At 42.9% G+C, this 16584-nt stretch overlaps 1 protein-coding gene across 1 annotated transcript in view; it reads right to left on the bottom strand.

Annotated features, from left to right (window-relative positions):
* Positions 1-13299: 13299 nt before the first annotated feature.
* PDIA5 (protein disulfide isomerase family A member 5) overlaps positions 13300-16584 on the bottom strand; it is a 93076-nt gene continuing 89791 nt past the window's right edge. The window contains exons 17-18 of the mRNA XM_053904161.1: positions 13904-14038; positions 13300-13530 (exon numbers count right to left, since the gene is read on the bottom strand). Coding sequence (XP_053760136.1) covers positions 13450-13530; positions 13904-14038 — 216 coding nt within the window. The 3' untranslated portion in view covers positions 13300-13449. The remainder of the gene's footprint in view (positions 13531-13903; positions 14039-16584) is intronic.

Here is a 16584-nt window from a genome sequence, read left to right as displayed (position 1 = left end):
ATACTAATACTAATACTAATACTAATACTAATACTAATAGTAAACCTGAACAAATCAGGATCAGGATCTTATTAGATACATTTTGTAACTAGCTTTTCTCACTTTTGCTTCTAATTTATCTAAAATTTGTAATATGTCATTGAAAAGAAGTCAGAATATCTAGAAAGCAAGATAAAGAAAATGAAAATCAACCATAATTTTATCATCCAGAGATAATCACTTTTAATATTCTGACCTATATATTTCTGGTCTTTTTTCCTATGTATATTCCTATGCACATTATTGCAAAAATTGGATCATACTCTCTCTATATTTTGTAAAATATTCAAGTCTTTGTGAAAATTTCCAACATTTACTCAACACACATTCATCAAGCACTTACCATGTTCTTAGTGTTGGGGCAATATGGAAAAGTAGACAGAAAATTTCTTTGCTGTCCTAGACCTTATAGTCTAGTGAGGAAGAAAGACAATAAGCAAACAAATAATAATAGATAGGACATCCAAAGAGACATGTGCTATGGAATAAAAGAAAGCAAGGTAAAGGTTAAAGACTAATGGAAAGGGAGCTGCCTTTGCATGGGGAGGTGAGAGAAGGAGGGCTCCCTGGAGAGATGGTATTTGAGCAGATTCCAAACTAGCAAACAAACAGTATTATTTTCCTGGATTTTGTGGTATTTCTGGTATAGTGCATTTTTTAAGTGTTTTATTTGTGATTTCTCCTTTTCATTCTGAATAAATATTTGCCTTTGTCCCTAATTTTGTATTCCCTTTATGAAAGAGGGCCCCTAAATTGTGTAAGCATCAGTCCTCACTCATGATGGATCCATGGCTGGCAGCACTCTGTAAGGGAGGCTGGGAGATGGACCTCTTAACAATGATTTTGGGCATCAGTCCCTCATCTCTGTCAGGGGTGGGTGGTCACTGGCTCAGCAGATCAGAAGCCCAGACTGGCAGTGGAAAAGCCCAGAAGCAGATTCATGTTACAGAATTCTGGGCAGGCTTAGGATTTGGGGGTCCCAAGTACACCCAAAAGTGAAGCTGAAAAAAAGAGGACAGGTATAATACACGCAGGGCAAAAGATACACTCCCAGATTCTACTGCCAACCTCCCTCCCCACCCTGGCCAATGGAGCTTGGTTTATTCCAATTCATTCTCTGAGTTCTTGCTATCAGCAATTTACCTGCTTCAGACACCTCTTTTATTTTCAACATGTCAAAGACTTCTGAAACCCAGTGTCTGCTTGCATTCAGATAAGCCCCTCTATGCTTCACATGTTAGTTTATTTCTTGATAGAAGAATTTTGAAACCCAGACCAATTTCTTTCCATGCTACAGAAAGTGGAAGGTTTGAAAGCAGTCAGATGATGACAGGAATTAAAGTCTTAGTCTGCTGAGGCTTTAACATCCTGTTAGAAGAGACATTTGCCTGGCAGACTCCCAGCCTAGATGCCAGGCTGATCACCCAGTGATGTGGCAGCATTTGAAATGTCATGTTCTGCGTGTCCTGCTCACTCTATGCTCTGCACAAATATAGTGGTGTTGTTACCATCACTTACTTGGCTGCTTTTGAGTCCTGGAGCCAAGATATTTTAGCTGCATGGATCCTGCATTGCATTGATAATGTGGACAGATTTATATATGTAGCTTCCTATTGAATGTTTCTGAAACAATTTTCAGAAGAGTTAAAGGTAGCAATAGATCACAGCAACTTAGTCACTTAATCATAATGAAAAATTTCCACCTTTGGAGAATAATATTGGGAAAACATATTTCCCTTAATTTTTTTCAAATTCCTCTTGCCTTGTTTCCATCTGTATAAGTGAGCTCAGTATTGCACACTGGTGAAGCCTGCAGGACTCAACCTGCTGGTTCTGAACTTCAGCGGCACATCAGAACAACCTGGGATCTTGTAATACATATCGATGCCAGGGATTCATTCTCAGAGATTCTGGTTCGGTGGTTTGGGGTAGGCCCCTGGCTCTGATTGTTTTCCAAGATCCCCAGGTGGTTAATCAGGCAGCCAAGATTGAGAACCATTGTATCTGGGGGAAAACGGCGAAGAATGTCAATCTATCCCTTTCCCAAGGAATGAAAGAGCAGAAAATCCTGGCAAGTGTACTGAATTCAGCCCTTAGGGCTAACAATTTCCAATGACAAAATGCTGGTGGCATCTCTTCCTTCCTTTTTCGCATTGTGAGGGACTTAGAGCTTGAGAGAGGAGGACATCTGGGCCCCATGGGGCATAACTCTGCTCTCAGGCTATAAGGTACTGTTGTAGAAAGAACGCCTTCCCTCTAAGCTAAAATACTTGGAGTAGGAGATGTGATCCAAGAGGATGAAGAGGTTCTTGAAAATGTATTTTCTGACTTTACACTTGGAAGTGATCTCGGTGAAAAGAAAAGGAGGACACACAGAAAAAAATATCCAGTGGAGGCCAGCTCAGATGGGAAAGCAACAGGGAACAAGGAGGGCATATAAAGAGATCTGGAGGGCGTTCCTGGGAAGCCCAATTGACTGAGGCTTGCAACAAAAAGCTATGGATGAGGGAAAGGGCCGCTATAATGAAATGAGAAGAGGTTCTCGGAAGGAGACATGGGGTCACTGCTTAAAGCCAACTACTTAATGTTGATGGATGATAAAAGAAAGTGAAATGCCATAACTGTTAATCCTTTTTTTTTTACCATCTCTACATTATATTTAATTCGTTCAATCACTGCTTACCAAATCTTTTTTTTTAATATAATCTATTGTCAAGTTAGCTAACATACGGTGTATACAGTGTGCTCTTGGTTTTGAGGGTAGATTCCTGTGATTCATCACTTACAACACCCAGTGCTCCTCCCAAGAAGTGCCCTCCTCAATGCCCATCACCCATTTTCCCCTCTCTCCCACCCCCATCAACCCTCAGTTTGTTCTCTGTATTTAAGAGTCTCTTATGGTTTGCCTCCCTCCCTCAGTTTGTAACTATTTTTTCCCCTTTCTTTCCCCTATGTTCTGTTTACTCTGTCAAGGAGAATGATCACTGTACTGAAAAGGATAGAATGATCATTGATTATGAGGAACAGAGATCCAAGACAGAAAGTTTAACTAAAAAAAAATATGCAAAAACAGCCAGGAAAATTCTAAAAATAAAAAAAGTAGTTAGAATGGGATGTTTAAAAATAAAACGAAATGAAAATGGGTAAAGCAGTGGAACAGGGCAGGATGTACAGCACCCAAATAGATTTTGAAATTTGCTATGCAGTAATAGTGGCATTTCAGTGAGGAAAAGAAGATAAATTATTCAAAATGTTGTTGGGGCAAGTGGCAAGCCATCTTAAAAAAAAATCTGGATATTGATTCCTCAAATTGAAACAAATTTGAGAGGTATTTTAAAATGCCAAGAAAAACACAAAGGAATGTATACAGTTGATCCCTGAACAACGTGGGTTTGAACTGTGCAAATCCATTTAATGTGGACTTTTTCAATAAATACAGTGCTGTGAATGTGTTTTCTCTTCTTTATGATTTTGAAAATGACATCTTTTCTAGCTTTTTTATAAGAATACAGCATATAATACATATAACATACAAAATATTTGTTTGTTGATTGCATTTTTAGTAATGCTTTTGGTCAACAGTAGGCTATTAGCAGTTAAGTTTTTGGGGAGTCAAAGTGATATGTAGAGTTTTGATTGCCTGGGAGAGGGAGGGTGTTGCCCCTCATCCCCATGTTGTCCAAGGGTCAATTATATGGTGGAAAAGAATTTTTTTTTCAATATATGAAATTTATTGTCAAATTGGTTTCCATACAACACCCAGTGCTCATCCCAAAAGGTGCCCTCCTCAATACCCATCCCCCACCCTCCCCTCCCTCCCACCCGCCATCAACCCTCAGTTTGTTCTCAGTCTTTAACAGTCTCTTATGCTTTGGCTCTCTCCCACTCTAACCTCTTTTTTTTTTTTTTCCTTCCCCTCCCCCATGGGTTTCTGTTAAGTTTCTCAGGATCCACATAAGAGTGAAACCATATGGTATCTGTCTTTCTCTGTATGGCTTATTTCACTTAGCATCACACTCTCCGGTTCCATCCACGTTGCTACAAAGGGCCATATTTCGTTCTTTCTCATTGCCACGTAGTACTCCATTGTGTATATAAACCACAATTTCTTTATCCATTCATCAGTTGATGGACATTTAGGCTCTTTCCATAATTTGGCTATTGTTGAGAGTGCTGCTATAAACATTAGGGTACAAGTGCCCCTATGCATCAGTACTCCTATATCCCTTGGGTAAATTCCTAGCAGTGCTATTGCTGGGTCATAGGGTAGGTCTATTTTTAATTTTCTGAGGAACCTCCACACTGTTTTCCAGAGTGGCTGCACCAATTTGCATTCCCACCAACAGTGCAAGAGGGTTCCCGTTTCTCCACATCCTCACCAGCATCTATAGTCTCCTGATTTGTTCATTTTGGCCACTCTGACTGGCGTGAGGTGATATCTGAGTGTGGTTTTGATTTGTATTCCCCTGATAAGGAGCGACATTGAGCATCTTTTCATGTGCCTGTTGGCCATCCGGATGTCTTCTTTAGAGAAGTGTCTATTCATGTTTTCTGCCCATTTCTTCACTGGGTTATTTGTTTTTCGGGTGTGGAGTTTGGTGAGCTCTTTATAGATTTTGGATACTAGCCCTTTGTCCAATATGTCATTTGCAAATATCTTTTCTAAATCTGTGTATCTAAATACACATGCATATATACATGTATACATACATATACACACAAACATACATACACACACAAAAAGCATACTACATGTTTGTTCATAAACTAAAAGAAGAAAAAACAAATTCTTGGCAGGATGCACATCAAACTTGACAGCAGTTATTTCTGGGACATGAAACTAGAGGACAATAAAGATAGTTTCTCTCTCTCTCTCTCTCTCTCTCTATATATATATATATATATAATTTGGTTATTAACTTAGTGTATATATGTATTTCTATATATAAATATACATATACAGACATAAAACATATATGTATATGCATACATAAAATATATGCATACTAAGTTAATAACTAAATACATTATCTTATATATAATATAAATATATATTATATATTTATTTATTAGCTAGGTATTAGTTGATTTAGTATTACAGAGAAGATATATAAAATAAAGACAAATTTGTAGAAAAACAACATTGGTTTAGAGTTTGAAGAAAAGCACTTGCTTGCTCTAAATAATTTCAAAATTTTTAGCTCAGAAAAATCTCCCCCCAGGGTCCTGAAAGAATGTGAGATGTGGCTGTGTCATAGCCCAGGAAGTGAAGATGTACTGAGCAGGCATTATGCTGGTTAGTTCAGTCGTGACTCATGGGGCTGGGGAGGAGACAATGACCACTACAAAGAAGCATCAGCAACTAAAAGTTCTGTTGGTCATGGAGGAGACAAAGGGACCCTGTGTTGCATCTGAGCTCAGCTACTCCCCAGCCCTGTGAACTTGGCCAACCTGCCTAACCTCACCTAACCTCCTAGAGCCTTGGCCTCCCCATCACACCACAGCTGGGTGTGAGCACTGGCTGAAATGGAGCAGCTAAAGATGCTTCCACACTGTAAGGGGCTGTGCACAGGTGAGGTGAAGCTTTAGTATTCTTTCACAGGGTTATTAGATTGATTCAGCAGAGGAACATGATTAGATACAGGATAGCCAGACCATAACAAAACATCTGATAACATTTTTCATTGTATTCTTCAGGCGAGGCTGGAAAATATGAGTTGGAGGCTGGGGCAACCGAGTGGGTTAGGAACTTGCTGAATGACCGTGCCTCTGGATGCTGAACTAATTGACTGACAGGAAATTTCTGTTGGCCTGTCACAACGTTCTAGGCTATACTCTATCTTTCACATTTTAATTCTTATCAAACTTGCAAGCGACATGAAGTTAAAGATAGAAAGCTTGTCAGAGACAAAAACAGAATCTAAAACACCCTGTCAGGCTAAAACAAAGATGGATTTTTCAAGATAAAATGTAACTAAAATGATTTTGTCTCATAATTATATCAAAAATATAATTTGCAAAGATCTTTAAAAATTATAATTCCCAGAGTTAAAAAAAAACAGGTAATCTCATATACTCTTGGTAAGAGTATAAATAGGTACAGCACAGAAGGAAAATTGACAGTACATATCACATGCCTTAAAAGTAAGCATATTCTAGGGCTCCTGTGTGGTTCAGTTGGTTAAGCGTTGACTCTTGATTTCCTCTCAGGTCATGATCTCACGGTGGTGAGAGCGAGTCCCTCATTGGGCTCCATGCTGGGCGTGCAGTCTGCTTAAGATTCTCTCTCTCTCCCTTTGCCCCTTCCCAGACCCAGCACGTGGCACACACGCTCTCACTCTCTCACAACAAAAGCTTATTTTTTGACCCAGAAAGCCGCTTCTGAAAATGTGTAAAATAGCAAAACCAAAGATATCCATCCCAGCATTACTTATGACCAAGAATAACTATAAATAACATACACATCTAATGATATAGATTTGTAAGTAAAGGATGGTATTCACATAGGATGAAGTACTATATAGCAGCAGTTCTCAACTGAGGGGTGATTTTGCCCCCCAGGCGATTTTGGCAAAGTCTGGAGTCTTCTGGTTGTCACAACCTGTTGGGGAGGGGAGGTGGTACTGACATTAAGGGGGTACAGGCCAGAGATATTGCTAAAACTTCTCCGATGTACAGGAAAACGACAACAAAGAACGATCTGTCCCAAAATGTCAATAGTGCCAACAAATAGTGTTGAGAAACTCTGCTATATGATCTTTAAAAATTATGTTGAGGAAGAATACCGGATGATACCAAAAAATATTTAAACATTTTATAAAATTTTTTCAAAGTTATACTAAAAGATTTCATTTGTGTGTGATAAAAAATTGAAAGACAATACACCAACATACTGGATAATAACTGATGAGTAGCAAGTCTACAAGTGATTTAAATTTTCTTCTGCATGGTTTTCTGCAAAGTTTCTTATCACACCTTGAAGATCAGTGAAGAAAAAATTCAATGAAGATGAACTATCAAGGGTTGGTCTTTTCTGTAAACAGTGTGAAAAAGTTTTGATGGCTTTGGTTGACCTTTAGCCTGTAGTCTTGGACTAGATTAGCCAAGATCTATCTTAAAAGATCTGGAATGAGGGATTCATGGTCCTCTCCTCCTGTGCTGTCCAGGTCTCACCTGGACTCTTGTGTTCAGTACTGGGCACTACATTTTATCAGAAATGTAGGAGCTGTGTATTTACACAGTGCCTATTTATCCAGAGAAAGATGCATGTGAGTGTGTCTTCCCATTAATTGATTTAGTAGAAGCAGTGATCTCAGTCTGACCCAATAAACTGAAAATTCTCTTTAGGCAACTATAGGATGACTCCCTAGATAAATGCCCAGTCTTTCAGAACTCCCTTCCTCTACAAGGGAGAGGATTTAGATGCATAGCCAGGGAGGGACTTAGATGTACACCAGGTCCTGCAGATCCTTGCACCCCCTGCTGGTCAACACTGCACGTGAAGTGGTGGCTGCTAAGGGCCAACTGGGCCTGCTCTGGGGTCTTCAGTGCCTGTCTGCCACTGAAACCAGGGGCTTCCTTCCTCCTTTAGTGCTGGCTGGGCACCACCTCATCCCTGCCGGTACCGCGGACCCCTGAGGTTGGCTGTGATCTCGCTGCCGTGATACCCCCTAGCAAACCCAGCCAGATTCGTCAACTTCCCTACCCTTCTGGGCGAGGGCACAGGAAAACTCTGGTTCCTGGCCACAACGGAAGCACGGCTGTCTAGAGAGAGAGTTAAACTCAGGCCCTTCCTGCTAAACTGGGTCGCTGAGTTTATACATTGAGGGCAGGCTTTTTCTCCCCCATATATAAAAATGTTTTTGTGGGAGATTGGAGGAAGGAAAGCACTTTTTATTTTGATGTAATTTTCAAACTTATAAAAAGTCATATATACCCTTTGCCTAAAATTCAGCATTTACATTTTGTGTATTTGGCTTTATCTTTCTCTCTGTGTGTATGCATGTGTATATATATGTATATATATACACATATTTATATATATATACAGAAATATTTCTCCAGAAATACAATATAAATGTATATATATATACAGAAATATCATTTATGTATGTGTACATATATATTCTTTTCCTGAATCATCTGAAATGATGAAATCCCAGAAAAAATTTTGATATAGACAAGATTATTCTAAAATTTATGTGGAAAAGGAAATATAAGAGCTAAAAACAATTTTGAAAAAGGTAATGAGAGAAATCAGTCTACTTGATTTCAAGACTTATAACAAGTACATTATATAAGTATAATCTTATATAATCGTATATATTATGTATTATGTATCATATATATAATCAACAGGACAGAGAACCCAGAAATAGACCTCTGAAAGTACAGCCAACTGATTTTCTGCAAAGGCACAAAAACAATGCAGTGGAGGAAAGAGTCTACAACAAATGTTGCTGGAATAATTGGACATCCACGGGCCTGATCAAAGTTTCACACCTTGTACAAAAATTAACTCAAAATGTATCTTACGTTTAAATGTAAAACTTTAGAAAAAAAAAAAACAGAAGAAAATCTTTAAGACCGAAGGCTTGGTCATGAGTTCTTAGATATGACACCAAAAGCATGATCCATGAAAAAAAAAAAAGTCGATATACTGGACTATGTCAAAATTAAAAATTTTTGCTCTGTAAAACACCCTACAGATGGGAGAAAATATTTACAAGCCATATATCTGACAAAGGACTAGTATCTAGAATAGATAAAGAACTTTTAAAAATCAACAATAAAATCTGAAAAATTAGAAAATGGGCAAAAGACGTGAATAGGCATTTCACTGAAGAGGATAAAGAGATGGCAAATAAACACATGAAAAAATATCCAACATCACTAATTGCTGGGGAAACATACGGTAAGACCATGATGATATCTTACTATATACCTATTAGAACAGCTAAATTTTAAAAAATAATGATAATGACAATACCAAATGTCAGGAAGGATATGGAGAAACTGGATTTCTCATACATTGTTGGTAAGAAAGTAAATGATGAAGTCACTCTGGAAAAGTTTGGCAGTTTCCTTAAAAGCGAAATACACCCTTAACATATGATCCAGCATTTATATTCCTGGGTATTTAACCCAGAGAAATGAAAATTTACATCTAGATAAAAGGCCACTTTATTTGTAATGGCCCCAAACTGGAAACAACAAAAATGTTTCCTAATAGGTAAATAGTTAAACTGTGGTACTTCCATCTGTACCATGGAATACTGCTCAGCAATAAAAAGAAACAAAAAATTGAACATAAATTCGGATGGATCTCAAGGACATTATGTAGAATAAGAAAAGCCCATATTAATAGATAACTTATTGTATGATTCCATTTATATAACATTCCCCAAATAAAAAAAGGATAGAGATGGAAAACAAGTTAGTGGTTGCCAGTGTTTGTGATCAGAGGGAGGGGAGAATACGTGTGAACATAAAGGAACACAGCAGAAACCTTTAGAGTGATGGAGCAGTTCTACATTTTGATTGCAGTGTGGATTTTGCAAATTACACACGTGATTAACGGCACAGATGTGTGGAATTTTAAGGAACCCTGAATAGCCTAAATGATCTTTAAAAAGAATAGAGTTGGGGTGCCTGGGTGGCTCAGTCGGTTGAGTGTCCGACTTCGGCTCAGGTCGTGATCTCACAGTCTGTGAGTTTGAGCCCCGCGTCGGGTTCTGTGCTGACAGCTCAGAGCCTGGAGCTTGTTTCGGATTCTGTGTCTCCCTCTCTCTCTGACCCTCCCGCGTTCATGCTCTGTCTCTCTCGGTCTCAAAAAAGTAAATAAACGTTAAAAATAAATTAAAAAGAATAGAGTTGGAAGAATCTCCCTTCTTGATTTCAAAATTTACTACAAATCTACAGTAATCCAAACAGTGTGGCACTGTCATAAAGACAGATAGACCAATGCCATAGCATAGAGAACCCAGAAATAACTCCTCACATTTATGGTCAAATGATTTTTGACTGTTCATTGAGGAAAGAACAGTCTTTTCCACAAATGGTGGTGGGGAAACTGGATAGCCATGTATAAAACAATAAAGCTGGACTCTTTACATTTAACTCAAAATGGATCAAAGTCCTAACATAAGACCTAAAGCTAGGGACATCTAGGTGGCTCCGTTGGTTAAGCATCGACTCTTGATTTTGGCTCAGGTCACGATCCCAGGGATATGGGATCAAGCCCCGTGTTGGTCTCTGTGCTGAGCATGGAGCCTGCTTGGGATTCTCTCTCCTCTCTCTCCCCCCTCTCCATCTGCTCCTCTCCCTCGCTCGTGTGCTCTCTCTTTCTCTAAAATAAAAAAATAAAAGACCTAAAACTATAAAACTCTTAGATGGAAACATAGGACAAAAGCTTTGGATGTTGGGTTTGGTAATGATTTCTTGGATATCACACCAAAAGCACAGGCAACAAAAGAAAAAATACATAAACTAGACTTTATCAAAATTAAAAACTTTTGTGTATCAAAGCACATTATTAAGAAAGTGAAAAAGACAACCCACAGAATGGCAGAAAATATTTGCATATCATAGCTAAGGGATTGATATCTAGAAATATATAGAACTCCTATAAGATAGCAACAACGACAAAAAACAAACAACCCATTTGGCAAATGGGCAAAGGACTTGAATAGGCATTTTTCCAAAGAAGATATAAAAATGTCCAAAAAGCAGTGAAAAGATGCTCAACAGCACTAATCACTAAGGAGATGCAAATCAAAACCACAATGAGATACCCCCCTCCCACACACACACACTCACTTCTTAAACCTAGAGCATCATCTTCCTGTGCCTGGCACGGAGCTTTCTGGAAGCCAAGCACCTCTAGAAAGGGAGGCAGCAGCATGGGGAAGATGAGATGGGTTGGGGGGCTAGCTCTGAAAGCTCCAGTTAGGCAGTGATGGGGAATCACTGGTGTGTGAGAGGCATGGGGGGGGGCGGTGCAGAGTAAGGTGGGAAACTAAGGCAAACCAGTGGGAGGGGTAAACAGAAACAGTAACCCAAAGGAGAGAAGCTGAGGTGAAGGCTATGTCAAAGCCTCAGAAAGAAGACTGGGAATCAGTTCTCTCCTATCACATATACTTCTGTAGAGACCTCAGTCTGCAAATGCAGGATCCAGAGGAATAGAGGCGGTGAGGTGACAGACAGCAGGTCCTCAAGGGGTAGAGAGGGGTCTGCACGGAGGACCAAGGAACTCCAAATGAAACAAGTGTGGGCATGAGGAATGGAACTAACCAGATGCCATGGTACAGGCTCCATCTGCACAGAGCTCCAGAATTGAAGAATGAGGGTGAAGGGTGCAGGAGACAGTGTACAAGCAGAGGGTGGGGGTGGGGAGTGGAGGAAAGGAGCTCTATCCACAGAGACCGTTGCCCAGAGCTGGGGTGAACTTGCTCAGGTCATGCCCAAAGTCATGGTAAACACTAGACATTCCAACAAAGCCTCTTAATGACAAAATCCTGCAAATAGAGAAGTGAAGAGGATGCCATTCCTTGGTGCTTTCAAGCCTTCACCAAGAAGCCAGACCAGGCAAATCTGACCTTGAGGCTATGAAATGGACAAAAAGAAAGCAAGCTCCATGCCTTGAAAGTGGGTGCCAGTGGTCCTCAGGCAGGAAGTGGCTCTTGTCAGGTATTGTTCTAAAGATGCAGTTAAAAACAACTTTTTTTTTTTTTTAAGTAGGCTTTACATTCAGCACGGAGCCCAATGCGGGCCTTGAACTCAGAACCCTGATATCAAAACCTGAGCTGAGATCAAGAGTCAGATGCTTAACCAACTGAACCACCCAGGTGCCTCAACAACTTTTTTTGAAGACACGAGCAAATCAGTTCCTCCCACAAAGGCTCCACACCACCATTAAGGAAAAGCATGTCCATGTGCACACGTCCTCCCCAAATCCCCTTGTAGGAATGAGTATACTGCACAATGTCAGGATTACGTGGCTCCTGTATGCCTGTGTACAGAACCCAGCAGGAGCTCAGTACATGTGTTTAAATGCATGCTTCTTTCATGCCCATTCACCTGGGGCAAGACCACAGGCCACTGCTGAGAAAGTGCCTGCTTGGGATTAAAAAAGGAAGGCTGAAGCAGCAGGAGGTGGATTGGGAAGCTGGGAACCCCCAATTTCCCCCAGCAGAGCAGTGGCACCCGTCAGCACAGCCATGAGGAGCTCTGTGGCTCTGTGCTGCTCTGGTCCTCCTCTCAGCAGACTCGTCAGCAAGAAGGACTGAGGCCACAGGGCAGGGGGCTGGTCTGGGAGACAAGAGTGTTCCTGAAGGCCAAGCCACCAACAAAACCACCCTAGTAAGTAGCTAAGTGCTTAGGCAACCCCGCTTCTGAACTACCCAAATCCAAGGCTAGGATGGCTGCAAGGCAGAGGGAGCAGGGCTGTTCTCCCCGTGGAAAAGTACCACTGGATGGACAAGACACGTCACAGGGTGCTTTGGCTCTGACAGCACCGCTGGGCAAACAGCTGGTGTTAGTCACCCAGCGATGCAGAAAGCACGACCAGCATGGGAAAGCCAGTCAGGAGAGAGACGTACGGAGGCAGGAGGCAGACTGAGATGTAGGGTAGAGCAGGGGCCTGGGTGGCGCCCATCCATGGAGAACACGGTCGGGGGAAGGTTTGGAGGTTACTGTGGCGGGTGAGGGGATGCTGACCCAGCATCTGCATGCCTACAGAGAATATGCCACCCACGTCCCCTTCCCCGCCCCTTCCTAGCCAGTGTGCAGAGCAAGCAGCAGCACAAAAGCCCCTTCCCCACTCCATTCTAGATGGCCCTTTGAGCCCGGGCTTCACCACTGTGCTCGTCCCCGGAGACTGAGCTTTTCTGTAAAGGGGGAGCAGGGAGGGACTGCAGAGAGGAACAGAGAAGACAGAAATAGCTGAAGAAAGGGAAACATGTCAATGAGTTCCAGGGAAACGCACACACACTGAAACCACAATGATCCAAAAGAGGCTAGTACTTGGTTACCATCAGCTTCAGCATCCCGTTTTCCCTGATTATCTTAATGCGTTTCCTGTCCGAAGCAGTCATTTCCAACAGGATATTCTGTGGTCTGATCTCCCTGTTCTGTTCTCCAATGGCTGATAGAGGCAGTGCCCTGCGCCACCCTCAAGAGTCTCTGCCCCGCCTCCCAGAAGAGGACTTCACGAGTACCCACCTGTTACTACAGGCTCCGTGGAAACAACCCACACCACCAAACAATTGGTTTAATTTTATTTCAAAATTGTACAAAATGGCCATAAGCGGCTATAAAAAATTTTGTCTTCAGAACACGTGGAAATTCAGAAAGAACAACAAAACAGGTATTATTCACAGTGTAATGGAAAAGCTTCCTCTGAGGCAGAAATTACAACTCTTCCTTCTTCTTCCCTAGTCTCTCGTGGTCTCCTTCCCGGAGCGTTCGAATAAAATTGGTAAACCCCAATTCCTATAGGGAATGGGAAGAGAAAGAGAAAAAGGAAACTTTAACCCCTGATGCGGATGTGCACCCTCTCTCCCCCTTCCCTGATGCCCCACGTGCTCACTTCTCTGGACAGAGGAGCGGCCAGTGGAAGCAGCTGGCAATGCGGGGACGGTCTGCTTGGCTACTGGGGAGCCCTTTCCGACACCCCGGAACCTGTCCCTGCTCCGGGAGCTGGACTCTGGGACAACCTCTTGGGGCACTCTTCCAGCCAGGCTCACGGCCCTTGCTTCCCAGCAGGGTGCTAGCACTGACCTCTGCCCTGCCCTGGAAGCCTCCCTTTGCTGCCCCCCTCGGTGGCTGTTTCCCTGCCCAGGGCAGATGCCTCTCCCCAGCTCACCGTGCGATCGCTGTCATACTTTTCTGCAAATTTCCCGTAGTGGTAGTAGTGGAATGTGGGATAGGCCTTGATGGCCTCTTGCTGACACAGGTCCTGGTTTTTGTCTCTGACGCAGTCAACAGCAGCACAGGCAATCTACAGGCCAAAAGAAAGGGTGGGTCAGCACAGGAGGCCTCCCACGTGAGACCTGGGGCCTGGACCCTCTGCACACAGACAGCACTTCGGGCCTACATCATGTGCTTTCTTTTTTTCTCCTCAATAGCAGGGATGAGCTGAACCAAACAGCCTCAGCCCAGAGCTCCACTGAGACTGGTGATGCCTGTTTCCAATTCTCAAGGCAGCTGGGTAAGGTTAGGGGACTCAGCTTGCAGCACCCTCAGACTACCCTTTAAAATCAAGAGTATAATGGCCATAAAGGAAATGATGACTTGAAAGCATCTGTAAACACCACAGGTTTTGTGAGGCTCATTTCTATGAGGCATGGCAGGACTCATTCATTTATCAACTAACACTTCCTGAACATCTGTTTGCGGAGGGAGGATAGTACCAAGGTTAAGAACAAAAGCTTTGAAGTGAAGTTTCCCAAGTGCAAATCTTGGCTTGGTTGCATATTCAGACTTAAGGAAAATTACCTAGCCTCTAGCCTCAATTTCCTCATCTGTAAAATGGGGGTAATAACAACACATAGGTTATCAGGAAATTATGAAGACTGAGTAAGAGAATTCAGGGAGGTGAATTGGCCACAGGACCTGACACATGGTTAGTGGTCAGTAATGTTAGCTGCTGTTATAGTTGCGCCTACCGGCTCCAGACACAAGCCCTGTCTCCAGTAGGAGCTCAGCGTCCGGTCAGGGGAGTCAGATAAAGGGACAACTCCGAGGCATGATAGGGGGTGTGACGTGACGGAGGTGGTCCAGGGTGCCAAGGGAACTGGCACAAAGGTGCTCTGCCCTAGTTTGCCATCTGAGCGGCGTCCTGAAGGAGGAGGAGAAAGAAGTTTCGGCCAGGGGAGCACATTCCAGGAACTGGAAGAGTTAGTTCAGCAGGACTACAGCAAACAGGGTTTTTGGTCAGAAGGAGGTTCCCAAATTGGCCACTGGCCTCTTCCTGCCCTTCTAACAAATTCCACATGGTGGGTAGTTTTTCCTAATTATTGCTCTTTCAAAATAAGAGGGTATCAAGCAGGCACGGGAGAACCTTTTTTCTGTTGAGGGTCACAACGCAGAGAAGTGGGGAGAGGGTCGCTTAATGGGAATACACCATACACAAGCATTACAGAAGAAGGGAGGGCAGATTCTGAGGAAAGGCAGCATCTTACCCAAGTGCTGCCATGTGCCAAGCCTGTCCTAGATGCCAGGGGTACAGTGATGACCTTGAAAAAATCTAGTCATCAAGTGACTGCCATCCTTACTGCAGGAAAGCAGTTAACAGACACATAACAAGGGAGATCATTTTAGAGCCCAGGGAATGCTCTCAAGAAATTAAAAGAGGGTGATTCAAGAAAACGATAGCCGGAGGGGCTGCTTTCTGGCCAAGAAGGCCTTTCCGAGGAGATAGCATTTGATCGGAGACCTGAGTCAGGAGGAGGCAGCAGGTGCACGAAGGCCTGAGCAGAGAGCACCCACCCAGAAACCAGCCCATGCCGGGACCAGGGAGAAAAATAAGCGTGCTGCCTCGGAGAACCAGAGCCCATTAAGGCATTCAGACTGAACTCTTACTGTACTTGAAAGAAAGTTAAAATCATTCAATAGCCACAATTCACATGGTTCTATGGCTACGGGTTATTCACATTGGGATGGGAGCCCCCTTTCCAGGCAGAAGAGCCCTGCAGGCCACCAACAGTCACATTTACTGGTCACTGACCTTGTGCCCGAGTGAGCAGGGCCACTGCTCTGCAGGCAGCGGGATTGACAGAGTGAAGTGTGGCCTGCTCCCTCTCTGGTGACCAGCATGCCACACTTGCCCCTCCCCCGCCTTCACGCTTCCCTCCCACTTCAGCTACATAACGTCTGTATAATAAGACTTCTCAGAGCAGAGTTTGCAAACTTGCTGCGCACAATCCATATCTGGCTTTCAGTCCTGTTCTATTTGGCCCACACAGAATTAAAAAAAAATAAACCTGAATTAGCTGCCAACCTAGAAAAAGAGCCAGAAGATTTTATATAAAAGTTTGGCTCTCCAGCTTCTCTTTAAAAGCCAGATTTGATGGCATTTGCCCTGCATTCCCACAGGCAACACGTGGCTGGAGCAGAGGGCAGCGGTCTCCTTCAGGTGGGTTCCCCCAGCTGTTTGCTGAAGTCTACACGGAGCCTGACTCGCCGGGCTAGCAGGTGGGCCCCTGCAGTCTCCTGAGAACCTCAGCTCACCCTGTAAAACACTTCCTGAATTATTTAGAAACACGAGGCAGGTGCTCCTCTGACTGTCCTCGGCATTCCACTTCTTGGGGCCCGGCCCAGGGGAGCCCTCACACACCGGGCAGCCCTCTGCGTCCGGCCCTCAGTGAGCGGCCGATGCCCCTCTGCTACGCTGACAGAGTGTTTGATGAGTGTTGCTCCAGGCTGCTGCTCTCCCCGCATCTGCTTTAAATTATGAATTTAATTTGTATACATGCCCTGGAGCTGTGGGAAATATAGTGTATGGTTTTATAAATTGACTAAATTAAAAATGTGTACTTATTTTGA

The sequence above is a fragment of the Panthera pardus genome, unplaced genomic scaffold (genome assembly GCF_024362965.1).
Source record: "Panthera pardus isolate Hobbes unplaced genomic scaffold, ASM2436296v1 HiC_scaffold_16, whole genome shotgun sequence".
In the NCBI taxonomy this organism is placed as follows: Eukaryota; Metazoa; Chordata; class Mammalia; order Carnivora; family Felidae; genus Panthera; species Panthera pardus.
This window is presented reverse-complemented; position numbering and strand designations above follow the sequence as displayed.